The sequence below is a fragment of the Microtus pennsylvanicus genome, chromosome 11 (genome assembly GCF_037038515.1).
Source record: "Microtus pennsylvanicus isolate mMicPen1 chromosome 11, mMicPen1.hap1, whole genome shotgun sequence".
NCBI lineage: Eukaryota > Metazoa > Chordata > Mammalia > Rodentia > Cricetidae > Microtus > Microtus pennsylvanicus.
Window position 1 is genome coordinate 83,768,864 of NC_134589.1, and position 27,688 is coordinate 83,796,551.

The 27,688-nt window shown below is 44.8% G+C and overlaps 1 protein-coding gene across 12 annotated transcripts in view; it reads left to right on the top strand.

Moving 5' to 3' along the window:
* The window catches only part of Tenm2 (teneurin transmembrane protein 2), a 1,235,501-nt gene that overhangs the window by 922,034 nt on the left and 285,779 nt on the right, over nt 1–27,688 (top strand). For all 12 annotated transcript variants that reach the window (XM_075941316.1, XM_075941315.1, XM_075941317.1 and 9 more), the window contains one exon: nt 23,330–23,564. In XM_075941316.1, the coding sequence (XP_075797431.1) occupies nt 23,330–23,564 (235 nt within the window). The remainder of the gene's footprint in view (nt 1–23,329; nt 23,565–27,688) is intronic.

The following is a 27,688-nucleotide window of genomic DNA, read 5'->3' on the forward strand; positions in this document are numbered from 1 at the left end:
TCTTTTTCTTCTTTCCATGGGTTAAAGGGTGTGTGTTCACAAGTGTGTGGGCTCACATGTATGCGTGCATTTACTACGTGCACATGTGTGTGGAGCTTAGGTTAGTGCACAGAACCTTTTTTCTGCCTTAATGTCTGAAACATGGTCTCCCAGTCAAATCAAGAGCACAGAAATCCAGGTAGTCTCTTTAAGCCAGGCCGGTTCTGTTTGCACTTTTCAGAACTGAGTTGCTATACCTACCTATCATTTACATGGATTCAAGGGAATCTATGTAAAGTCTGACTAGTGGACCAGGAATTTTAATCACTTAGCCTTTCTTCCCAGCCCCATCTGAGGTTCATTCCTTTTGGGAAAAAAAAAGTTGATGCTCAGCCAGTGAATGAAAGGGAAAAATATAGTTGCTAGACAAGATATTTGGAAAAGAAAACATGACTCTTTTTGCAGGAGCTATTAATTAGATCAAGCTAGAAATTCATTGGCGACATTTTAAATGACTGAAAACGAGGTACCGGTTCTGTCCCGGGAGAAACTACACAGTTTTAAACACCGACAGAACACATGCGCGCAGCGCCATTGCAGACTGGCCAGTCTCAACTTTAGCAGACAGGTTTGCCTTTTTTTAAATCTTCAAAAAGCAATCGGTGCCAAACTAGTGCACTGCCATTCTAGCTGCAGCGTGTGCCGCAGGACTAAAATAGCACCTTTGTCCCCTTGAAGAGCATCGCCATTTGTAATCATCCGCGAGCCGCCGCCATGGAGCTTGTCAACAGCAAGGGGAACTTTTAAATTGCTTGCCTTTGATGAAAATGAAATTGTTATCCCTGGACCATCTCTAGGAAAATAAATCGAGCCCCGATTCCTGCTATGCAAACAGATATATACAGCATCTCCCTGATTCAGCTCTTTTTCATCTGCGACGGAGCGACTGTACTTTATTATGATGTCAGAGCTTGAACTTGGGGAGAGGATGCACTTCTAATAATTAAGATGATATCAGGATGGCAAGCCCAATCCCTAAGGGAAGGTGAAAGGTTCCTCTGGGGGAGTCCGCAGAATGACTGCAAATTGGGCCACGTATTGGCCAGAGAAGTGTCAGGGCTATGTGTGAGACTCCTCATTGCCAAAGTGTGTGGATGATACCAGAAGGGAGAGTCCCCGATCCCATAAGCCCATTTAAAAAAAAAAATAATAACATGAAGCAACTCTTGCAGCAGGCAGGTGGTGCCTCATATGTTCCTGGGGCAGAGAATGAGCTTTCTGCCTTTAAAAGTAATTGATTTTTTTAAAGGAACGTGTCAAGAGCACTGGTTTTCAAAATGATTCTACTCACAAGTGTTGGGAAATAATACAAATGGCTAATTGCTTCAGAAATAGCCAGATTATTTAACTTTGGTTTGGACAGACGCTGCGTTGAAGAGCCTGGAACCATCCTGTCTCGCACATTAATGTCTGTCTTGGAGCTGGGGTCAGTCTTGCTTCTGCAGAGATGAAATCTACACATCCCCCCCTCACTTTTATGTTCAGGGCATCAGCTCCTCCCGGCATTCTTAGCCCAAACTTTTGAGTGTTCTAAAGATAGCAGTGTGACATTTCTGTTTCAATAGAGCCCAAATAGTTGGCAAGATATAAAACACCTTAGAAGAAAAAGATATGCTTGCCAATTTTAGCGTCAACGTATTGAGTTGCAGAGGTGAGCCATTGCAAGGCCAGGCTACCGTGGGTACCAGCGGCAGGGATGGAGGGTGCCTTCACTTCCGGGGGGTCTAATTTATCGCAGGCAGAGCACTGTGTCTCTAGCTGCAATTCTATATTTGAATGTCTCAGTCCTCTACAGATTGATTGCAACAAAATGGAACGTGCGGCCATTGTATGCCAAGAAGGAAGTCTTGTTGTTGTCTAGTGGTATTGAGTCCTCCCACTGGCTGTTCCTCTAAGGAGCTAGAGTGGGTTTGTCTGATTTAAAGAAAGCGTATGTTTACTTCAGGTATCAGTCTGGTGGAATGAGCCAGAGCCGGAGTCTGGGATCAACACTTACCGACTTACCAATTATGTCTGTTTATTTCATCATTCATGCGCTCAAACAAATATGCCCATGCATGTAATAAACACAGGCATAGATGGAAGATTCAGCAGATACCCAGTTTGTAAGACATCCATGTAGTTCTGTCTCCAGCAAACCTCCCAGGACCCATCAAGTCGAAGGTGAGAAAATACTTTTCTGTAAAGGACCAGATAGTTGAGATTCTCTCGCCCTTTGTGAGCCGCTGTGGTATCTATCACACATCCTATTTTAAAGCTTTTCAAAACTGTATGAAATATTCTGACCCCGGGGCCAGAATATAGTCCTGTACCATACTTTGACAACTCCAAAGCTGAGCCAAGTATTGCATGTTTTACCATGGCCCACAACCACCAGGACATCACGCAGAAAACACTTCTAATAAGAGACTCTTTTTGGCAGCCATGGCCGCAGAGCCAGCTGGTGTCCATTGTCCATTCCCCACATGCTCGTATTCACCCTCTACTGTCCTGTCCCCTTGGGGAAGTCAAGTCTTTGTGAGAAGCCAGCAAGAATGCACAGCAAGTATTCTGGGTAAGCCTCTGGCAATTTTGGTGTCCTGGACTGTAGCTTCAAGTGGAGAAATAAGTTTCTTAAATTCCCTCTTAAGTTTCCAGATTCAGTTTTGGAAGCTTTAGCTCTGGGCTCTGTTAGGACCCTGTCTGGAGTCCTGTTTGGTCCTCATTTAATGCAGTGTTAAGCAGATCTAATGCTCCTTTTAACAAGAACTTCAGAGGCGACAGCCTAAAGGAGCGGGGTATGTGATGGCACAGGAAATTAGGTCCAGAAACAGCCCCTAGATTGGCAGGCTGACCTCAAGAAAGGGCACAGAACGCATCAAAGGGAGACTCGGAGATACACTTCTGCTCTTCCTCAGTTGTCAGTCATCAATTAAATGTGAATTATGCTCATTATGCCCTCTCGAAAACTGCAGCCAAATCCAGCTTCCAATTTTGAATTAATCTATCTACGTGATGTGGTTAAACAGAAATATCAAACGCTTGCGGGCAGTAAGTTCCGAAGATATGGTAAGTTCAGTAGTTTGGGCCATGTCAGTTCTAAATGGCATGTGATAAAGAAGCGTAGGCATGACCTGGGACAAGTGCCACAGGGCCACCGCAGCCAGGACTTGAAGACAGTTATTTAACCTCTCAAAACCTCGGGGTCTTCCGTCCGCGCGTAATGGGGACCTCCCACGTCCTATGACTATTCATGGAAATTTCTTCACAGAACTTGGCAGGTAGTAAGTGCCTAGAAGAAGTCAACTCTTATTTATCACAATTACTAATATTATTAATGAATACGTGGAGAAATATATGTTAAAGGAGACTCCGGGAAGGTATGAGTTTGGCGGAAGCATGAGATTACGAAGTTCCGGTTGACCCAGATTTAGGAAACCAGTTCTATGCGTCAGATGAAGCTGGAGCTATTGACTTCCCACAGAATACATATTCTACCTCTGGACTCTTCTCTTCGCTTAGGCTGCGAAAAGCTGATTGGAGAAGAATTACTCTGGCTCCCGTCATGGTACATCAGATCCTATTACCTTACCTACCTCCAACAAACATTTTGCACTCCCAATACCCTATGACATTAACTGCTCTCTTCCTGAATGCTAAGAGCTTATAGGGAAAAGAAAAACCGAGTCTTAACTCAGGACCGCCCCACCCTGCCCCCCCCCCCCGAAGGAGAAAGAGTTCCATGTAGCTCTCCTGAAATTTCCTTTGAAACGCTTCAGTTTCGAATCATCCCTCATCTCCTGACCAAAATGTGACCTACTGGGAGTGCAGAGATGCCACACTGTTGTCACCTTTAAAAGCAAGGACCTGAGAAGGGTTGTTCCCCCTGGAAAGCAAGCGCTCCTGACAAGTCCAGTCACTGATGTAACACGGAGAAAGGGCTGCTTCGGAGGAAGAAACTGGGACGAGGGAGTTTGGCTGGAGCAATGAGACATGCGGCGAGCCTCTGGGTATTAACCAGACTGGCAGTGTGATTCCTGCGAGAGAAGGCAAAGATAGCACCTGCCTGTCTGCCTCTCAGCTCGCCGCATTGCTCCAGCCTTCCCGTACTCCTGCAAAGCTTTCTTGGTGTGGGACACAAACTCCACTGAGCAGGGGAAACTGAGGCTTTCCAGGGCCTGGTATTTATATGCTCGGCATCACCAACAGAGGAGGCTTGGCAAAATTCCCCGAAGGCAGGCCGGCGTGCGGGAAACACCACCCTCGGATCGCCCAGGTAGGCAGCAGATGGCTTTTACTATGAAATTTGAAGCAAAGAAAGACCGTGAGGAAAAGAGAGCAATGGCTGATGTTTTAGCCATGTTGTTCTTAAGAGTGTTTGTGGGAAAGGTCAGATCACCCTAAACACCCAAGGGACAAGGACTTAGCTGGGGAAACTGTGGTGCCCAGGAAGGGAAGAGGGAGAAAGTCACAAACAAGCCGGGAGAGTCTCAAGCCTGACAATGTCCTTTCAGCAGAATATTCTGCCTGTGGTTATCATACCCCTGCTAGAATTCGCCGAGTTTTCTCCGGTCCCTTTTACTGGGACAGCCTCTCGTGAGCCAAGGCCCCTGCGGTGAGGGAGGCTGTGTTATTCTTCTGCATATCTCTCTCCTTCCTGTGAATCCCCAGCCCCATCATTTAGGAGGCCTCCTGGGCTTGGATGGACTGGACTGATGTGGGTCACAGGTGCACGAGTCACACCGACAGCTATGCTAATTATGCCACACCTGTTTCCCCAGGTTAAGCTGTTGCTATTGGAAACCATGATCCAACAGGCAGTTGTTGGCCATCAGTTTTGTAACAAACCTTGTACTGGGTCACAGTCCCCCTTCCCCACCGTGCAAAATGGCAAGGACAGTAAAGAGTGTGGGTGATGGGTAGGAAGACAGCATCCATACTCTGTTCTGGGAGACTGTACAGGGGAAAAGTCCCCTCTGGTCCCCCAGGTAGACGGCAGTCAAGACACCATTTCTGTAGGTTCAGACTTCAAAAATAAGAAATCATATGCTGGCTGCTGGCATTCAAAACACAGAACCTAGAAGCGTCCAGGACATTTTAGATGTAGACGTGACTCGGTAGCCATCTCCTGAGCATTCCTAAACCCACACAGGCAGTGCTGAGCCATGGCATTCAACAGGGCAAGGTCACTCTCTCCGTCTCTCAGCCCATCCCTTTCCTGCTCTGCCACTAAACTCCAAGCATCCTTTGGTCTCTTTCTACTAGAACCTTTGTCTTTCCATATCTTCCTCTTTATTTTTTTTACCTTTCCTTCCCCCTCTCCCAGAACCCACCACTTTGTTAGAAAACGCCTAAGACAAGCAGAAGTTTCTCTTCCTGGGTACCAATTTCTGTCCCTTGGAAAACTGCCTTGTGCGCAGTTAGGAAGTGGAGCAGCTTGGGAAGCTTTGTAATTTGTTTCTCGTCCACTAATAATCGTGCTGCGATGAATAATGCAGTAATGCTTCGGCAAGGTTATGGATGGCGTGGGGTGTCAGCAGAGGAGCCGACAGGACCGTGGGGCACAGCCATCTCCCCTTCGCACGCAGTACCGCTCCTTATCAGCTTGCAATGGAAGTCTAAGCTTCGGCAAACGACATTCAAATGAATTCGCAAAAATGATTAGCAATATGCCGAAGAAGACTTCTAGGCAGATGCTGGTCCCCATTTTCTTTCCTCAGTGCTTTTTTTTTTTTTGAAGAGGTGATCATTTGTTGTTCAGATTTTTTAGTTCTAGGATGATTTCAATTCCTCATTTTTTCAGCAGGTGTCTAAAATTTGTCTCTTTGACACAATTCTCCCTATAGACTCAAATGATTCTGTCCTATTCTTAAAACTGGCTCTTAGTGTATAGGAGGAGGCTCAGTGGTAGAGGGCTTGCCTAGCCTGCACATGGTCCTGGGTTCAATCCTCAGTGCTTTTCAAAACAAAGAGGGATTAAGTCAGATTCACACTCCATGAAATCGGCTTTGCTGCTTATAGTTCTGCACTTTAATTGCAGAGGAGCCTAGGACAGCTTCACCCACACAAAAGCCTCCTCCATGCTCCTCTTTACAATCATGTCCCACCACCCAGTCCCAGCCCCTGGCAGGCACGAATCTGTCACTAGAGTGTGTCTTTTTGAGGCTGTCATAGAATGGAATCATACAGTGTGCAGCCTTTTGAAACAAGCTTCTCTCGTCTGGCACAGTGCTGTTGAGGTGTGTCCAAGCAGGTGTGTATAACAGTCGTTCATTCCCTTGTAGCAGTTAATTTTCAGTCATATGACTTTTCAGACTTGCATAGATTATGTTATGATTGTTGTGTATGTGGCCCACACCATGTTTCTATATATGTTTTAGATAGGTTCCTCCATCAGCTCATACACACACCATTGTCTGACATCAGTCTCCTCAGCAGCTTTAAAGCCCACGGTGTATCACTACTAATTCTACTTGATCCTTTTGTTTACTGCATAATATTCCACTCTATGGAGGTCATGACACTCTGCCTGCCTGTTCTCTTGTTGTAAGACATCTGGTCCCGGACACCTGTATTGTTTCCTTATCTTTAGCCCATCTTGTCGAGGTATAAAAGTAACTTTTGCGTCTGCCCAAAGTAAAATGTCTTCCCAGTGATGATGATGTTCTGCTACTTTGGGTTGACTCTGTAAGTCATTTCACTTTCCGTGCCCTCCATTCACTCTTTCCTAAAAAGCATGAGGCCTCTGCCTGTTTTTATGCAATCTGTTTTGGTTCTTCTTGGTGTCTTTCCACATGTGTTTCCGTTGTAAAAACACTGGATGATATATGTGCCTTGTCTGTGAGTCGGTATGAGGCTCAGCATACAAGGTGTAGATAGAGCAGGCAGACAATCGGAGGCTACAGCCAAGACCTCTTCACCCCTGGTTTCCACCTTGCTCCAGGGCTATAGATGTCTTGCTCCTTTGCACAGAGTTACCTTGACGGTCGGGTGGCTCCTACAAGTCTCTGGGGAAGACCCTCTCCAGACACTCAGAATCTAGAGCAGGGATTGCTTGCAAGTCTGAGCCTTGTAGAGAAAACGATATATCATACACGTATTCCATGCGCATAATTGAGGACTCCAGTTCGCCATGCTCTATTATCTAGAATTAAACATAAAAGACGTTGATAAATACCACATTCAGCTGAAAACACAAATGAATCAAAATGTTATAGTTTCTCTCCACAGGTAATAATTAACATTCTTGTGAATTTCTCTGTGTGCTGTAGAGCATCATTTAAAGGGTGCGCTGGCAAGAACTGTGTACTTTCAGACTCGTGTGTATGTCGAGCCACAGGAAGGAGACTTAGTTTAGAAGATACGATCAGGATGGGGGAGGCTGAGGGTAGCGATATACCGTGTGTGTGTGTGTGTGTGTGTGTGTGTGTGTGTGTGTGTGTGTGTGTACATTTTCAAGACAGTATGCATTTTCATTTTATAAGTGAGGATGCAGGGCAAATAAAGATATGCACGGAAAAGTGAGGCATCTTATTAGTTCATGTCTGCAAGAGACAATAGATATGGTGGCATGTGGCTTACATAGAAGTTCGTCAGTATTAGATGTGTCTTTTTTCCCTGCTGTCCTACACACCAGGACTAGGTACCCTGAAAAGCCCTTGCATCCAGGGTAGGTGTCTGATAATTGATGCCGCATTAACATCTGAACAAATGGAGACGCAAATGAGAAAAATGAATGAGAAGCTAGATTTAAAAAAAACAAAAACAAAAACAGCATGCTAAGAGCTAATGTCACAGGATGCTATTCCTGTGCAAGGGATTTAGTGGGTAAGAAAGCAAAGGGAATCCAAATCCTCCTTTGGATTTCTGTCACGGGATACATTTATTTATCAAGTGACTATGTATATAAAATTGTGCTAGGTTCTTTAGAGTGAGAACCCCACGGGATGAAAATCTCAATATGGCAGGCTTAAGTTGGAAAGGCTGGTAAAGAGTTAACAGGGTAAATGGGAGCAGTGGGCATAATTCAGTACACCCTGTGGCAATGTGTTGTAGTGTTAAACGTGGAACAGGGCAGCCGCAAAGTTCCTTCCATGCATTAGCCTAGTCAATGAGATGAGCGCCTTTGGGGTCCTCTGTGATGACCTGAGCAGGCTTCTTGAAGGAGGAAGGTTTCTACTCAGGCTGCTCTTTTATGTGGAAGTCCTGAGCCACACTCCCCTTTTCTTCCTAACCAGTCCTGTTACTTTGCGGATCAGCAGCTACACAGATGAACCCAGATTCACCCTGCCTCGGTGCATCTGAAGCCAGCCCGCAGCAAAGATATTTTAACGCAAGCGGTTGGTGATAGAGAGCTAACACTTTCTGCCAGCAGGAAGGGCCACAGGAGATGCTGTTAGTTGGTTTGGAAGTGAAACATGCCATTCCCACTTGGGTGTGTGGGAGGCCTCTGCCCTCCTTCCCTCCGTGGGGATTTCTGCTTCTACGGCACTTGTTGTCATGTCTGGGTTACTGCAAGAAGGGAAAAAATTGCTACGGTTTGCGTGAGCTTGGAGTTGTGTTTTGGCAAAGATACCCACATAGATTTGTTTCTTGAACTTTGAAAGAGTTCGCGTTTTTTGAGGTTTGGGGTAAATGACACCGTGGAGTTGCCTCTCGGAAATATTCTCTTTTCCGTTGGAATTTGGATGGCTTTATGATTCTTTGGCTCTCACTGCCCCTGTCTATTGTATAGCGCCTAACTAATTGGTCCAGAAACCGTGTACTCTGCCTACAGGAGATTCCAGGACCATGGATTCCAGAGAGAATAAAATAGTAGCTTTACTTTCGTGTTGTTTACTTTCTAGTGCCAAAAGATGCTTTTTTATTGATGCTAATGTACATCAGAGACAGAGGAAACAAAGTTAGGGGGACAAGAGGGCTCCTGGGGGTATCTTTCAAGGTGACATCTGAGCTCAGACATGCAGACTAGGAAAGAGTTACTCAATTATCTGGATCCCCAAGGCTAAGGCTTCGGCAAGTGCAAAAGGCCCGAGGCAGAGGCCATGAGGATCTGGGCCCTTTCTTATTTGCTTCCGTATTTTCTTGCAGAAAAGGCTTGAAACTAAGTGGAAGAGACAAAGCTAGGCTGGATTCCGTGCAGTCTTTATGCACCGTCAGGTTTGAAATGACTGTTCTTCCCGCTTCCTCTGCCTACGCATTGTTCTTACCAACAGTAGAATGACTCTCCCTTTACCCTTCAGGTCTCAATCAAATATCCTCTGATCAAGAAACCCCTTCCCGGACCACACCGTTAGAGCGTCCAATAGGCAGTGTTAGGAATGACAATTATTTTTCTCCTCCAAATCTGATTACTTCACGTGAAGGATGACTCGCTCTCCACATTATGGAGTTAAGAATGATCCCATTTGAGGTGATAAATACTAGGCTGTTTCCGTAACGCAAGAAGCCCTGAGAAACAAATTGCTAATTCATGACTTAGACCATCTAAATGTGATGAACAGCTCAGGCCATCAGTGAGGTGCTCAGCAGTGGGTTGTAATGATAGAGCAACCGGCGTGGCTCTGATGTGAACCAAAGAGAGTGGCAGGTCTGGATTCCATGGGCTTGCCTCACCAAAGAGGGACTCAAGCTGAGCGGGGCCTAGCCACACGAAAGGAAAGAAAGGAAACCTCCACCTTTCTCTTGCTGGTTTTCACAGCAACATGAGCGCTCCTCAGAGACCTATGCTGCAAGATGGCTTGCTTTCTGATGACTTTCTAGTTAGCACATGTAAGCTGAAAATGTGGAAAAACCCAAACACATTATCATTTTAATATTCCGTTAGATCTGCAGCCACTCGCTGTAATTCATAAGTTGAAAATAAAAGAATCTCTTGTTGTTAGTAGCGTTATTTGGACTAGAGATATTTTTTTTAAGCCACAGAAATGCTGATCTTTTTTTTTTTTGAGGCACAGGTTCTGAGCCATCAGCATCCTTATTTACTCTGTCGAGAAAGAATGAAATGTTCTAGGCAGAAGTCAACAAATGTGGGTGTTCCCTAGGTGTGCCCCGCTGTTTTTGCAGGCGTCTTCTAAGAGCTTTGGGTGTGTCGGTTGTTTCTCTGAATAAGCCCCTCTTGATGATGGATGGATCCTTTGACTGAGGAGGAGACAGAGGTTAGGCATCTGAGCCTTGAATACAATCTCCAGGCAAAGCTAGAGCCATCAATAGTATTCTTTTGTTGTTAAGATTATTTTTAAAAAATAAGTAAGATTTATTTAATAAATTTACTTATAAAAATCTTAATAAATTTATCAAATAAATAAGATTTATTTAATAAATAATTTTAAATAAGTAAGATTTACTTAATAAGTTTATTTATAAAAATCTTAATAAATTTATCAAATAAATAAGATTTATTAAGATTTTTATAAATAAATAAAAATAGCACACACTTGAATTGTTAATTTCAGTTCTCTACAATTCAGTGAATTTCTCTATAGTTCAGGTAGGCATTCCAAACGGAAGCTGCAAAGTGCCACATTAAAGTTTGCACTTTTAGTATTGGATATATTTTATTTATTTATCCACCACGAAAATAAAAGGTGCACATTAGAACTAGAGTAAAATAATTCGTTTTTTAGCCTCTTTGGTAACGTGTGCCCATTCTCTGCATTCGGTCCTTCCTCATACACTTATATTTATCCCTCTCGCTCTGTTTTCTCCATTTTATACTGGACCCAGGGTGTATTTATTTACAGAGATACGTATATTATTGGCTAGATTACAGGTATGAGAGAGAACCTGCAGTTTATTTCTTTCTGAGATCATGTGACCATGTGCAGTATTATACCTTCGAAGTCCATCCATTTTCCTGCAAACTTTTAACTTAATTTTTCCTTAGAGATGAGCAGCAGCCCAATATCCATTCATCTGCTGATGGGCAATTAGGTTTATTACAATTCTCTGATAGGGTGGATGAAGCAGCAATAAATACAGAGGGAAAACAACTGTGTGGTTGAATATTTTCCCACAATGGCCACATTCATTTGCACCCCCACCAACAGTGAATACGGGTTCCTTTCTCTCCTCACCCCTCTAATATCTGCTGTCAGGAGTGTTGATGACAGCCATCCTGGCTGGGCTAGGGTGATAGCTCAAAGTCGTTTCAATTTGCATGTCCGTGCATCATGGAAATGAAAATTGAGTTGAACACTTTTCTAAAATAGTTGTTGGTCATATGCGTATTTCCTTCTTCCTTCCTTGCTTCCTTCCTTTCTTTTTTTAAATTTATTTATTTATTTATTTATTAAAGATTTCTGTCTCTTCCCCGCCACCGCATCCCATTTCCCTCCTCCTCTCCCGATCAAGTCCCCCTCCCTCGTCAGCCCAAAGAGCAATCAGGGTTCCCTGCCCTGTGGGAAGTTCAAGGACCACCCATCTCCATCCAGGTCTAGTAAGGTGAGCATCCAAACTGCCTAGGCTCCCACAAAGCCAGTATGTGCAGTAGGATCAAAAACCCATTGCCATTGTTCTTGAGTTCTCAGTAGTCCTCATTGTCCCCTATGTTCAGCAGGTCCGGTTTTATCCCAGGCTTTTTCAGACCCAGGCCAGCTGGCCTTGGTGAGTTCTTGATAGAACATCCCCATTGTCTCAGTGTGTGGGTGCACCCCTAGCTGTCCTGAGTTCCTTGCTCGTGCTCTCTCTCCTTCTGCTCCTGATTTGGACCCTGACAACCTAGATGCCCTTCAATGGAAGAATGGATGAAGAAAGTATGGAATATATACATATTAGAGTACTACTCAGCAGTAAAAAACAAGGGCTTCTTGAATTTTGCATGCAAATGGATGGAAATAGAAAACACTATCCCGAGTGAGGTAAGCCAGACCCAAAAAGAGGAACATGGGATGTACTCACTCATGTTTGGTTTCTAGCCATAAATAAAGGACATTGAGCCTATAATTAGTGATCCTAGAGAAGCTAAATAAGAAGGAGAACCCAAAGAAAAACATGTAGGTATCCTCCTGAATATTAACCTTCATCAGGCAATGAAAGGAGACAGAGACCTACATTGGAGCACCGGACAGAAATCTTTTTTTTTTATAAAAACTACCTATTCAGTTCATTTGTCTGTTTGTTGTTTGTCAGTTTTATTCCCTCCATATTTAGCTTATGTGAATGTTTGTAAATTTTGGATATTAGCCCATTGTCTAGTACGTAGCTGGTAGAGATTTCCTGTCCCCCTGTGGGCTGTGTTTGCTGGTCATTTCCTCTTCTGGATGGGAACTTTCTTCATATAGCCCCAACTGTCGGTACTGAGCATTCACTCCCGTGCCTTCAGTGATCTGTTTCAAAGTGATCGCATACCCCAATATCTTGACGGGTATCCCTTGTAATTGTTTCTGAAGGTTTCCGTGTTTGGGGGGTTAAGTTAAGGTCTCTGAATTTAAAAACTGAAGGAACCCTAGCACTGGATTCATGAACGGGGGCTAGAACCCCGCAGCAGAGCCTCTGGTCATACGGGCATCAGCTCATCTTCCTACAACAAAAAGAAAGGCCTCACAACACATAGGCCTCCCATTTGGTGCAGTTTTCTTCTCTGGCTGTGAATATGCCGGACACTTGGGCTGGGGTAGGCTTTCTTACATTCTCTGATCAGCTGCTGGGTGCTTCCGCTCAAGGTCCATAGGAAGGGCCATGAGCACCAGAGGAGCCCTGAGCCACTTTAATTGGAAGATGTAAACAACTCCAAGACAGCTTTGAAAGAAACCAATAATCAATCAATCATGAGCAAACCCCAAAGGGCACTCACTAACAGCATTTCAGCCACGGGGTCCCCGGCAATGGATGAGGTTTCAGAAAGCGCAGGAAGCACTCAGTTCTTTGTATGGGGTAAACTCTTGCTCTGACTCTCAGTGTGTGCGTGCGTGTGTGTGTGTGTGTGTGTGTGTGTGTGTGTGCGTGCGTGCGTGTGTGTGTCTGTTCTGAAGATTGAAAAAGTGTTTCTAAAATGTCTCCATCACTAGTCCTATACCTCCCATGACATCAGCTGTCCCTTGACAAGAAAAGAGACGCCTTCCATGGGCTGACATTCAGCAGACTTCTGTTTATATAGTATGGAGCAACTTTTGTTCTCTTGCCCTATAAGGCATGTACCAGGAGAGATTTGGGGAAAAGGTCACCCAGATAGTAAATAATTCTGCTGAGCTTTGAAGTGAAAATGCTCCAGGATCCTTTATCCCCTATCCTTGCCATTTAACTGGGGCGCTTCACTTTTGCTGCCCCTGAATGGTAGAGATTAGAGCCTGTTCCCACACGTGTTCACCAGCGGCTCCGGGTATAGTCACTATTATGTTGTCTCTTTATTTTGGTCCTCTTACTGTATTCACGGAACGAATGTGGTGGGGGATAGGAAAGAAGAGGAAGGAAGGGAGGGAATAAGAGAGAGGATGAGAAGGAGGGAGGAAAGAAGGGAGGGAGGGAGAAGAAAAAAGGAAGGAAGGAAGGAAGGAAGGAAGGAAGGAAGGAAGGAAGGAAGGAAGGAAGGAAGGAAGGAAGGGAAGGAAGGGAAGGAGGGAAGGAGGGAAGGGTAGGATGAGAGTTAAGGAGGGAGGGGAGGAAATCTACTCCACAGAAAACATAATCAAACACTTTAGCTTAATGAAAAAGAATTCTACTGTGAGGGTCTACACACACACACACACACACACACACACACACACACATACACACACACCTTAAAAATAGTTGGGCCTTTGGAAAATATTATGTTCCATAGGTAGGGAAATATCCAAATTATTCCCAGTTTATTTTCCAATAAGACCTCGAAAAGCTATTGAAAGAGCTAGGACGAGAGGAGTTTACATTTCCGATGCAATTCTCTGCTTAGGAGAGTGATAATCCGGGTCAGATAACAGGGAGAGTATTTTCTGCTGCGGCGCAACAATCAACACAACGTTTGGGCGTATTAATAATTTCACTCCTAAACTTCTCGACAGGGAGCTCATGGGTCTTAATAGTATTGTCAAGATCCTTAGGGCAATTGAAAAGCCCAAAATCATTACTTTCTACTGATAGACTTTTCTCTCCCAGAGGAGCTCCAAATACCTAGGGTAATGTAGATTTATGGAAATGCTCACATACACTCTGCTTAGATGGAACTTGGCAATAAAATAGCATCTTTAGAAAGGTTTTTCTCGAGTATTTCTAGTGTCTGTGTATTTGTGTATGTGTGTCTCTCTGTCCGTCTCTGTATGCGTGTGTCTATGTGTCTGTAGGTCTTTATGTCTGTATGTCCATGCATGTGAGTGTATAGGTTTGGTATCCAGTGAAGCTGACTTTATCATCAGGAATACTTTCCTGATGAGTTGGGCCAAGTAAACACTGAGTATGGAACATGATAAAATGATTGGGCAGCTGGGACTCAAGTCCCTTTAGACCTGTCTATGTGAGAGCTTCACCTTTCTGGGCAGGTTGACCCCAGAACCATTAGGACTCCCTATCAACCACTTAACTCCTGACAGCTGTTGACTGGGCACCCAAGCCAAGGTTCTCCTTCCCCTGTCTTACAAGTCCCTGCCTGTACCCAGCTGGGCTTAGACTGAGCAACAATGGTCCTCTTATTTCAACATGCCCATGTCCATCCACTAGAACAAACCACAGGTTTCTTCTTAAACTCTCAGCATCCCTTTGACCCTCCAGGGGCCATGACAGGCTCTATCCGAAAAGTATTAACAGTATCAAGGGCACTGACACAAATCATCCCAAGGAACTTGCTTTAGCGGAGGCCATTTCATCTCTTAGGGGAAAGGTACTGTGGGTTGTGAAAGTTGTATCCATCTGAGATCTAATTTTGATGGACTCCAACAGGGCTCTGCCACAAACAAGATACCAGACATCATGGTTTACAAGCCAGAGGGAATCTTCATTCTCGTGTAATGTCTGGTAAAAGCAAATTTATAGGACCAAAAAAAAAAAAAGATTTGATTTTTCCAGAGACTCCCTGAGGGAAAAAGGGATAGAAGAGAGCAAGAGGGAGGGATTGCTAAGGGGTGTTCTGAAATTAGAGACCAGAGTTGTTGCACATCTTAGTAAATGTACTGAAGAAATATAGACATTTAAAAGAACTCTGTATTATTATAGCTTAGGCTATTTGGAAGCAAAGCGGTGACCAGGCAGAACAAGGAACAAACATCCCAAAACAAGGCCAGAGGGGTTCAGGGTCACCTTTTCCCCTATCCTGCTACCTCTCTGTTACAGAACCTCCCTGGAAATAGCTATGAGAAAAATTAAAGACTTGCTACTGAGTCCAGCAGTCAATGCTGAGAGATCCCTGATCCCTCTCCAATGACGCCCTCCAAATATAACTCCCTAGGGACTCTGTTGTAGTTCCCCACTTCAACCAGCACTGACTCTATCAGACACTGTGTCCCCCTACTGGGCATTTGAAATAGGAGAGACAGACCCGGTTCCTGGAGTAGTTCATGTAGCAGGGTGGGACACGGGAGAGCTCCAAGAGAATATAGAGCCATGCACTGTGGTTTGTAACTAAGATGTATTCAATGTGAAAAGCCACCTCCCAGAAATGGCATAGGTATGTCACAGTTCATGACACATCACTTACGTCACTGAACCAACCTGCCCCTCAGTTGCCTTAGCCTTAAAGTAGAGATCAGTGCCCACTTCCAGACAATTGTGTTGAGATGGACTGTGTAAGAATCTAAGCACACAAGCCACACTTATTGAATATGTGCACTCCCTCCTTCTTAGAGACTGCAGTTGGCCCTCCAACCTTACTCACTCATGAGTAATGGGAGCGCAGACGAAGCTTTGCTTTCTAAGTCTGCAGACGATAGTTTCTCATGGCAGCAACTCCCATGCTTCTGCTGCATGACGTTGATCTGTTGACACAGATCACAAACGCACTCATCATGGTTTTTACATATATTTCATGTAATCATTTCCTATACATGTTCACAACCCCTGCCATCTCTGGTCCTCTGCTCAGGCTGAGGGAACCCTTCCAGCAAGGTTATCACCCTTCATATGGGACAGTTTGATCCCCATGCAGAGAAGGCACTAACCAAAGTTGGTGCTGCGAGCCTGAAAAGCTTACTTCGTTCTTCTTCCCGCCCCCTCCTCCATTTGAAGAGCTGTGGCCCCAGCTTGCAGCACCAGTGTACAGATCCATGCAGTAATGCTGATGATTTTGCTGCCCTGGAAAGGCAGGAGGACCACACACATGGGTCTGGAATAGAAAATACACGTCCATTCTTAAGGGGTAAATCATTCGGCAAATGCTAACGCAAGGAAGGAGGGGGCAAGCTCAGCACCCCAACTGCCCTATATTTAGAGACAAATCAGGAAATCTCTTGGCAAACACAGGAGGAGGCTGGATTTGGATGATCCCTCCAACCATCTGTCCCTAGGGGGTTGGCCGAGTGCCGTGGGTCAGAACAGGGCAGGACGAGCCAGGACAGAGCTTGCCCTTGGTCCTGCCTCTGTAGACCTAATTGCTGCTCATCACTCAGGCCAGGGATGGAGCCCAGAGAGGGAGGACTGGGAGGGGGCTTTGGGGAGAGCACAAAAGGAGTGTGCTCTGCAACTTGGTGGTTCTGTCCTATTTCTCCCGACACAAGCTGCAGGAAGACGCAGTGCAGGAGGTGGGGGAGGGAGGTTCTCTCCTAAGTCTCACAGATTTGACTGCCATTTAGGCGTGTATGCATACAAACTGAGTCAAGCTAGATGTTCCTTCTGTATGGCTAGGTACACAGCATCAGAGCTGGGGTCTAGTCCCTTGCCTTGTGAACGTGCTCCGGACTTATGGCCCATTGTGCATGCCTGGGAGAGGAAGAAAACCTGGAATCAGATGCCTTCTGTGATGCTTACTAAGCTGTGTGACTGTGGGTATATGGCTTCTGCTCTGAGCTTCCCTCGCTGTGTCTGGAGCATGGCGATGATGTGTTATATACCCTACAACAGTGAGTTGCCATACAATGGAATCATGTATGTCTAGCATCTGGCTCAGCACCAACACAAGGGGGCCTACATTCACAGCAACCTCAATCAATGTTATCATTTTGTTGTCAGTAGCAACGCTTGTTTTGAATATGGAAATGAATCGTTCCAAGTCCCAAGTCAGAGCTACAGTCTTGGGACTCTCTGTCACAGCCAGGGGCCATGCCACACTCACAGGCTGCTCATCTACAGGCTGTATTTAAAGTCAGCAGGGCCTGGGCTTAGGAGTTTTGCCTCTGTGAATTCACTAGGTACCTCCCTCTAAGATCTGCCAGCTCAAAGAGCCGGGCAATGAAGCCAGAGTCCCAGGAAGTGCTCTTGATTTTCCAGAGAGCCTAAGTTTCTATGGTTTCTATTGCCATTGTCAGTATCACTGGTTATATGACATCGATCACATGTATTTATCATAATATGTATTAGTAGCTTGCTAATGCCAAGAATGGGGTCACGTTACTTGTTTTATTATATGTATTGGGGTGGGGGTTGCCAGAGGACAACTTTCAGAAATCAATTCTCTCCTTCAACGACATGGATCATAGGGCTTAAATTCAAGTCATCACGGTTGGCTGCTGAACCATCGTGCTGGTCCAAGGCTCCAACTGACAGTATCTCATATAATTTTCTTAATGGTCATATAAGAGAGGGAAGCTCATAATGCCCATTCTACAGATAAAGACACGGACTTGGAAATGCAGAATGTAGCTTTTCAGGGGCTAGCTATGTATCTAGCACATGAACAAGTAGACTCACGGCTCATGGCCAGCACAGTTGTCTTCCAGTTCAATCCGCTCTCCTTTCTTAGTCCTAACCGTAGGCTGTTGTGCTTTGAAATCTTCACCCTCATTTCCCTGGCTCCCTTACAGGGTCAAAACGAACAGTGTCCCGTGCCAATTTGCATCCACCAAACACTCCAAAGTCTGCCAAGACCGTCCCTACTTCTAGCATCTTCAAGTTGTTGTCAGGATTCAGCATGCTCAGGAGAAGTGGATGTGTACAAGGCAGAGAGTTCTTAGTTAATTTATCATGCCAGGGTCTGAAGGGGATGCAATACTTAAGACAAACTGTGGGCATGTCAGCACCAGAATGAGCGATCTATCAGCACGTAGGCAGGCCCCTACTTCCCGTTTTTTTCCTTGCATGCACTTTATCATCCTTTTTAATCACCAAGAAAAATTGGTCCTTACTATAAGGCAAGACAAGGCTGTCTTCATTGGTCCCTGCCCTCCCACACCTCCGTACCCTCTCCCCGGGCAAGAACAGTCCCAACCTGACTCCCTCAGCTGTTTATATAAGCAGAGTTACAGTAACAATAGCCAATCAGTAACCATTTACTTCCTTAGTTTACCTAGCCTTAAAAAAATTCTTCCTTAATGTTATCTGAAGTGTGGGTTGCTGCTTGCCTCCACATGTGTTTGGGCAGCTTTGCCAAAGTCAACAAACGAGGGAACAGATGTGCCAAGACCTCAGTTGGTAGAGACAGCCTGGAACGAACAGGACTCAGAGAAGGGCTGCTTTCTTCTTCATCAGTCAACCCAGAAGCACCTAGGGCAAAGCAAAGAGCTGCTGTGTGTGTCCCAGTCAACCAACGACAAGTGTCCCATGAAAAGTCTAAACTGCAGCAGCCCGGGCTATGCTGCCACAGAACAGACAAGGACAGGGTTTACACATATGGGAAGCATCGTTCCTGAAAAATCCACTTAGTTTTCCTAGGCCATTCAACTTCTTTGGGTCTTGATAAGGACCCACTACAACAGTTCCTTTTTCCAATGGTGAATGGTCATGCAGAACCTAAAAATAACTTCTGGTTCTCATTGTTCATGATGACAATGATGGTGGTGATATATCTACTTTTGAGACAGTGTTTCTGTGTAGCCCAGGCTGGGCCTTCCAGGGTCTCAGTCTAAGCTCATCAGGTGCCTTGTAACTCATCAGCACAAAGCTTCAGTAACACTTGCCTTTTGTCCACGAGGGGCACATTCAGCAGGCTGCCACTCTATAAGCACTCACCAGATACAGTTATTTGTATTTAAATTATGTTATTGTGTAATCTTGCACTCGGGTTCTAGAAGAGGCATCAATAATATGTACAACCAGCTAACCTAATAAATGTAACCTAAGAGTGGACGTCATGGTTCTCTTAGAAGGCTGGTTTCCTCCTTTGTCTTTCATCCTAGAGCGGAGCAGCCCATCACTTTAGAGAAGGGCTTCTTCTGTGCTTGAGTGTGCTGGAGAGCAGGAAAGCATGCTGACAGTCATTGTTTGAATCTTAGCAAATGGAAAACCTTCCCAGGCAGCAAATCCCAGAATTCCATGATGAACCCTGGTGACTACAGAAGATGCCTTGGACTCATCAGAGGGACATTTGCCACAGCAATCACAAGGTGCCCCAGGTCAAACTGAGAGTCACCAAAACAGCAGAATGAAAAATTAGAAACAAGGGACAGCAAAGACCACTGCTGTATTCGATGATCGCTAGGGTTGATGGCATCCTAGAGAAACCACTGAGAGCACCTCTAACCAGATGTTGCACCTCTAACCAGATGTTGCAACAGAAGACACACTCATTTCAGTCCTGAGTTTTGTTTCAGAAGTCTAGTGTAATACAACACAATTGAATTTTCGTAATATTCACATTGTCAGTCACTGACGTGGAATCATTGACCAGCAGAGCTGAAGTCTGGATTGCTTGAAATCTGTGTTCCTTTTCAGCTGCAGTTTCTCTTACCCATCATCTTGCAACCCAGAAAGAACCAAAGTGTTCTCTACGCATGAGTTTGTAGCTTGACAGGCCACCAGGTAGCACATTCAATGCCTTTGTCCTTTCTCACATCCACAGTGATCTTAGTGGGTCAGCATTGCTGTGTTCCACCCTTTGGCACATGAGTAAAACTGAGAATTTGAGGATTAAAAGGGAGTAGCCTACTCCGCTTTCTGCAACTAGAAAGCAGGAGGCTCAACCTTCAAATCTAATTCTCCAGATTGTTCTCCCTTGCCCTCCAGCTCAATGCCCATCCCACCCATTGTCTCCTCACTCCGTGTTCCCTGGTGGTAGCACAACCACTCTGTGCATTTTCATTATTTTTGATCTTGCGCACCTAGCTGAAAACATGGCCACTGATAGATGGATACATGAGCAACTCCGGTCAACATTGTGGAAGTGAGCACCAGTAGCAAGAATTTTTCATCAGGGAGGTGCCAGATAATTTTGGTTTTCGTTCTTATCAGTAATCTCCTCGCAGTGAACTAACATATTGCTTCACAGGAGGGTAAAGCGAATGAAGAACTGAGTGTTCTTTCAGCTTTCCCTACTCTTATTTCTCCGGGTTTTTTTTTTTCAGAAAGTTTGAAGCCTTCCTTTCAGGTAAACAGAATAGACTCTTGACCTCTCTTCCAATTAATATGGATGCTCATTGCCTAGCGTCTTTGGATCATACCATGTAGCAGCCAAACTCATTCTCCGCTTGCCCCAGACATCACCCTCTGGAGACCTCACACACACACACATACACACACACACACACACACACACGCACAACCACAGGAATTCCACCCACTCCTAGCACAGATGAGCAGTGAAGCAAAGGCCACACAGCTAGAAGAGGCAAGCTCTGCTGGGGTGAGCAGACAGGAAGCAGGATGGGCTGGGAACTCTTTCAGGGAATTACATTCCTCACTTGGCCTCTTTGTACTCGAAGAGAGTGTGTGGTCCAGGGTGCTGGGGGTGGGAGCCGGGGGCAGAGGAAGACAGAAAGTTAGGGCTCCGAGCCGGGAGAGTGGATTCTCACCTGTGTTCCTCATCTTCCCCAGGCAAGTCTCTTAATTGCCTAAGTAATGGGGAATAATGATAGCACTTGGATGGGAGTTGAGAGGGGAGAAAGAAAGGCATGAGAATTCATTAACCCTGTGTGAGGGGCTGGAGAGTGCTTCTGAGAGACCATTATTACATCATTTTGCCCCTTTCCCACCTCTCCCCAATAATAGGAGACAGATAAATGCTAAATAACGACGTAATAATACATTACTAGTCAGACAACAATGCCGGCATATGTAATAGCCTGCTACAGCTATGAAACTCCACCAAAGATGTATTTAAAGTGTCACCGCTGCCTAATGTAAAACATGAATTACAGGTTCATTTAGAGGACACGATTTAAAATCTATACAACCGTACCTTGGCATTTCCCACTGGGTTTTAGCTTTAGTTGTCTTTTTTTTTTCTGAACATTAGAAAAAAAAATTCCCAAGTAATTTCAACCCAGAGATACTAACTTCAAGGAGCAGTTTTCTTCTGTCCTTCCCTTTTCTGTTTTCGTCGGTGCCGGTGGCTCCAAACCTAGTATCTTTTTTGACATGTTGTCTTTCCCACAGAATGCTTCACAGGAACCCCAGAATGTAGATTACACCTTTTGGAGATGTAGCCTGGCCACATAAGGAGACAAGTAGTTGAAATTTGTGTCAAATTGCTTGTTTAAAAGACTTGAGCCAACTTCTTAGAGCCAGGACGGCAGGGGCTGGGGATTTTCAAAGTTGGCAGGGGCCGAAATGACAAGGCTCAGCAGTCACCTGGTGAGCTGCCAACACTGACTGGAGGCTTCAAAAAAAATAGACTTTCTCAAGTACATGAATTAAAAGTCATGTTTCAGCATCTATTAAAAGGAAATTATAGGCTTACATCTCAAGAGTAAACCACTTTTGCTTTGGTTATGTTTAAAATACCACATTGTGCCCACGGAGAATCGGTGGCTACGAAAACCCTGGACAGGGCTATCCTGAGTAAAGGTATTTACACAGGGACCTTTCCAGTGACACAGATCTCACGTGAGCATTTTCCCTGCAAGGAGAGGGGATTTCAGTATTTGCAAGATGGGATGTGATTTGGAGCCAGGATCATGGTTTCAAAACATCTCCCTTAGCCCTCTGCAGATTCTGTCCTGGGGTCATCTCATAGTGGAAAGGAGCTCTCAACCTAATAGAGAGGGCTGGCAGACTCTCAAAAAACAAAAAAAAAAGGAAGGAAGGAAAGAAGAAAATGGAAACATATACAAGCATGTATATGTTTTTATACCTATTCATGTATCTACCTATTTGTTTTGAGTTGTCAGCTTCTTAAAAACCCAGGAAACTTCATCCAAAAGTACACTTCTTCAGGGTCCCCTATTCAGCTAAGAAACATGTTTGCCTTAAGTCACTGTTACACTGACCTGGAGTCTCTGAAGAACACTTCCATCTACTCCAGTTCAATCCTATCCACTTTCCTACCTAGTCACTACCACGATTTCAATGCAAAGTCACTCCCTGCCGTGTGTGTGTGTGTGTGTGTGTGTGTGTGTGTGTGTGTGTGTGTGTGTGTGTGTGTGTGTATTCCATACTTCTGGTATCACTTCTCCCCATCCACCTTGTTTGAGACAGTGTCTTTTGATGATCACTGCTATATACGCTAGGCTCGCTGCCCTGAGACCTTCCAGGAATTCCCTTTCCACTGCCTCCCATCTCACCATAGAAAGGCTATGGTTGGAGAAGGACACTGTTGTGTCTGGCTTTACATGTGTTCTGGGAATCCAAATCTAGATCCTTATGCTTACACAGCAAGCACTTCACCCACTGAGCCAGCTCCCTAGCCCCGTAACCGTGTTTAATTGACACACAACAATTATACGAAGTGATGTTTCAGTGCACTGTGTGGTGATCAAATCCAGGCAGTTAGCATCCCTGCCGCCTGAAACATTGCACTTCTCTTCGATGAAACATTCAAGAGACCATCCTGTAGTGGTAAATACACATTATTGTTGACTATAATGACTCTACTATTGTAGCAGAACCCCAAAGCTTGGTCTTCCTATGTAACTCTCTGTGCCCTCTCTCCTGTACAGCCTCTTGCAACCATTATTGTATCTTCCATTTCTACAAGAATAGCTGGATTGGTTTCTTTTTTGTTTCATAGAACCTAGGCCTTTAAGTTTTTACCAAGAAAGGGAATAAAAACTTGTCACAAACCAAACCAGCCTTGAGAATATTGTCGCTTCCGTTGCAATTATCAGATAATTCTAGGGACCATCCTTCCCTTATCCAGTTGGTTTTTCTAGCCTCGACCCTCTGTGCTCTCTAATTGATGCATATCAATAAATACAAATCAAAGCACAGTATTTGTTTGTGACTGATAACCCTGGGGTGTTCCCACCTGTAACCTATGGTTTGTGGTTTGCAGTCACTAGGGACATGGGGCTTTTGGCTGTAAACCCCACCCCACAGGTGCAGAGTTCCTGAGACTGGAGTCTGCAGGTTCTGATGGCTCTTTCTCCTTCCTCTCTTCCAGGCCCTCCGAACCACCACAGCCAGTCGACTCTGAGGCCCCCTTTGCCACCCCCTCACAACCACACGCTGTCCCATCACCACTCGTCGGCCAACTCCCTCAACAGGAACTCCCTGACTAATCGGCGGAGCCAAATCCACGCCCCAGCTCCAGCACCCAATGACCTGGCCACCACACCGGAGTCCGTTCAGCTTCAGGACAGCTGGGTGCTGAATAGTAACGTGCCGCTGGAGACTCGGTAAGTTCCTTCCCCTACTCTAAGTCACCTGAGTCACCTGGCCATGGGTGGCTCTAAGCTCTTGTTGGGGAGACATTGTCAGCATAAGGAGACAAGTGTAATGCCTCCTTGTCCCTTGGTAATTTGACCCTGGACAGTAGGTTGATTAGTATTTCTTTGTTCACATGTGTCCCCTTTTAATGCTTGTTTACTTTCTTATACAGCTTTTGTGTACCCAACTAATAGAATTAGCATAACATAGTTTTACTCAAAGGCTCATGGGAAACATGCTTATAAGGGTATATTGACTGAATGCGGCTGATAAATTATGCATTTGGCCTTTCTTGAAGTAATAAATGAAGACTCATTTGAAATTAAGTGTTTGGGGAGACCTTGGAAACAATCCCCGATTCCAGACTGACAGAAGTCTAATTTTAATTTATATTTCATCCAACCTGCTGGCCCAGTTTACTCCCTCCTGTGCACACTAACAGCTTGATGGCTCTGGGGCAAACAGGGATGTGGAAAAAAAAACAAACAGCAAAACTTGTATTGGGAAGGGAGAATCCGGAAATTATCCCCAGGTCTGGCTCGGTTTTGTTTTTTCTCTGCTTCGGTCCCTTGCCCGCTTTCCCTTCTGGGCTTCTGAAAACCCTGCATTCCTCAGTAGGCTTAAAGAAGATCCTGGGGACACAGTGTGGTAGACAAGACAATTGACAGGGAAAGCCATGAGGAGATTGGGTCTATGATGCCCAGAGCCTTGGGGCTCCATCCCCAGACACCTTCTTGGTTTGTACACTCCAGTTGTTTGCTTCCCCGAAAGAGCTACCAACACACCGATTTGTATGGGCTCTGCAGGACATTCTCAAGTCAGTTTTAAACTTTAATAATTTAGGTTTGAAGAAGACAAATAATCCACAGTGTTTCTGGTTGTGGCTGGTGGATTTTCTGCACACAGCTGGAAGCAATTGAGACAGCGGTAACATCTGGAGTTGTTGCTCATCTAAGGCGTCTCTCAAGTTTAAAGAGCAAGATCTTGAGCACTGGTAGATGGGGCACCCTGGCTCCTGTGCTCACACCGCACTTCCATTTCATTTTCTGGCAATTAACTCATGGTTTTCATCTATGTCTTCAGCCCTAATCTTTAAAGCGTAAAAGATGTCGAGGCGTAAGAGTGCTATCCGTGGATTATACAGAATAGAGAGTTATGACCTTCTGCACTAATGCAACAATCCTAAGAGCTACGGCAGAGGCTACTGGTCAACCAAGCTAGATGAAATTTTTCTGTTTTGTCTCCTGGTGTTTATGAGCCACTTTGGAGTTTGTGATCAGTCTCATTTTATGTTACTAGATGACTATATATGAGAAAGAGTTTCTGGGTAGAAAGAGATAAGAGAGAACAGGGGAGAAAGATGTGTGACTGCCTGATTGCCATTGGTATTAAGCTTTTATTGTGCATTTCCTGTGTGCTTGAATATGCATTTTTCTATGTGGATTAATACATTCCAACTTTATCTTAGTGGAGTCAGAAAGCCATCCGACAAGGTCTAAAGGGATGATTATTATGTCTTCTTCAGAGATGCGGAATCTAGACGTAAAGGAACCTTCCTGCAGTAGGTCTGTGATTTCCCTGGGGCAATAAGTTGTGAGGGAACCTGGTAGCACCCTCGTGATGCCCCCACAATAAAGGTGGGAGATGTTTGTTTGGGTGGACAATCATAGCCTGTGTCTTGCATGCTAGATTGTCCAATTTACAGGGCCAGATCCACCAGCTGCTGCTTGGAAGTACTCTCCTCTTGGTTATAAGGACATATACAAATGCATGTATGTGGAATGCAGGCAGATAGCCATGCACATAAAACATCCATGTCACAAAAACATAAAATAAAAATATTCAAAAGGATCCATATAAATATGCCTCCTAGCTGCTGATGAAATTGGTTGGTTTCCCAGGAGACTTGTTGTCAAGAATCACTTAGAAGAAAAGATCTCCTTGTTGAGCACATGACCGAAAGGACCCGCAAAAGCAGTGGGTCACTTACCACTGTCTTGAGGTAAGCTCTCTCAGCACCTGCCCACCACTCTCTAGAGTACTTCTACAGAGCCCTTGCACAAGTAGCATTTTCTCCAAGGACTGGGAGAGTCTTCCATGATGTCCTTGGAAAAGGCAAGTTACAGACGAACTCTGCCTGTAGGCAGGATCTCCAAAACCTTGAAGTCTGTCTGAAAAGAAAAGAGAGGTGAAAGCAGCACCTGGATGTTCTTTGTTCAGTGTGTTCCAGATCCAAAGATCAGAGACTGAGAATGTCTGTCCAGGGACTGAGACTCCCAGAAATCAAGTCAACTTCAGCCTTCACAGATCTAAATGCAAAGAACTTGAATGTACGGGGAACTGCACATAAAAACCTTAGCATTAAGCCATAATACTTTAAGAACCTGTGATATTCTGGCCTGGAAGGGTAGCTCAGTGAATGAAGACTGACCTTGTTTTATGCAAGGCTGAGGTCAATTCTTAACACCAAAACAATCAAGAGCTGGGGAGATGGCTCAGTTGGCACAGTTACTGCATAAGCGTGAGGGTCAGAGTTGAAAACCCTCATGTTCCTGGGAAATGCCAGGCACGGTAGCACATAGCTGCAAGCCCAATGCTGGAGGTGGCATGTGAGGAAGCAGGAAGACCTTGACACTCATTGACTTCTCAGCCCAGCAGACAATGCAGCAATCCCAGGCGGAGGAGAGCAGTTAAGGAAAATACCCAACATCAACACCTGGCTTCCGCTCACAAATGCATGCACACCCACAAATGTGCATGCACACACACACACACACACACACACACACACTTACACAACAAATAAAATTAAACAAATAACATGAATCTGTACAGCATATAATTTCAATGTATCGGTGGTTTCACTGGCCCAACCTTAAAAAAGGAAAGCGGAAGGGAAAGGAAATTTTACACAGAAACAAGCCTGTTTATTCTTTTTAAAACAATGTTAATTTTCTCTCTTGTTATCAGATAGGTTCTGAATTCCCAAGAGAAATGTTAGATACTGAATAGGTCATGAATAAATTGTACTCACCCCTCTCTAAGGTCCCACACAACCCGAAGGAGGGGTGAGATGAACAGAAAGTCCCCTGCATATAATAATAGATAATGGAAGTGTGCAAGTTAGAGTGATTGTCACAAAAAAGTTCCACAGCTTAAAAGCTACTAGATCTGCATTTTGAGAGGTAAGTAAGGGTCTACCAAATAGAAAAATAGAGAATATCCAAGCCCAATTGTGGATCATTTGTTCCCATGACCACCATTTTTTTATATTGTCGTTAACAACTGAGAGCTAAATGAACTAACTCATTCAAATGCTGAAAAGGTGAGATCTAGGAAGCATCATTTTCTTATCCTCAGGGGTATGATAGCAGGTGTGGGAGTCCTTTGTAGGGACGTGATGCCCTGCAAGGATCACCACACCTCATCAATACTAAAGAAGACTCAGATAATCATGTCCTAGAGAAAGAACCACTAAAGGCAAGCTGTTCCAGAGGCCCATTGTGAGGTAGTCGCTAACTGAGAAAACAAAATGGAAATTTACCAGCAGCTCCATGACCTCCCCCTCATTCATTCCAACTTCTCGGAGTGATGGACGAGCTCCATACTTTGGAGGTAATGAACAGGCATCCTGCCATCCCTGGAGATGCTCAGCCAAATCCCAGTGTTTTTTTTTTTAACCAGTGGGGACAGGCCCTTGCCTCTCAGCATTGTACGTCAGTGTCCCTACCCGGCTTAAAGGGGCCTGTAAAGTCTTCATTGAACCATGTGATTGTTTTGTAGTTTGTCTTACAACATACAGAATTGGAAGTGCTGATTACAGAGTCATAGAAATATAAGACATGGGAAACAGAGCCAGGGCGAAAGAGATGGGTTCATCAGTAAAGGGTTTGCTATGTGAGCCTAAACACCTGAGTTCATTCGGAGGCAAGCCTGGCAGCATGTGCTTGTGATTATGTCCCTGGAGAAACAGAGGGACAGACAGATCTCTGGAGCCCAATGGCCAACTGGTCTAGCCATATTCATGAACTCCAGGTTCAGTGATGGGCTCCATTCCAAAAATTAAGGTACAGAGTGATGGAGAAAGACACTC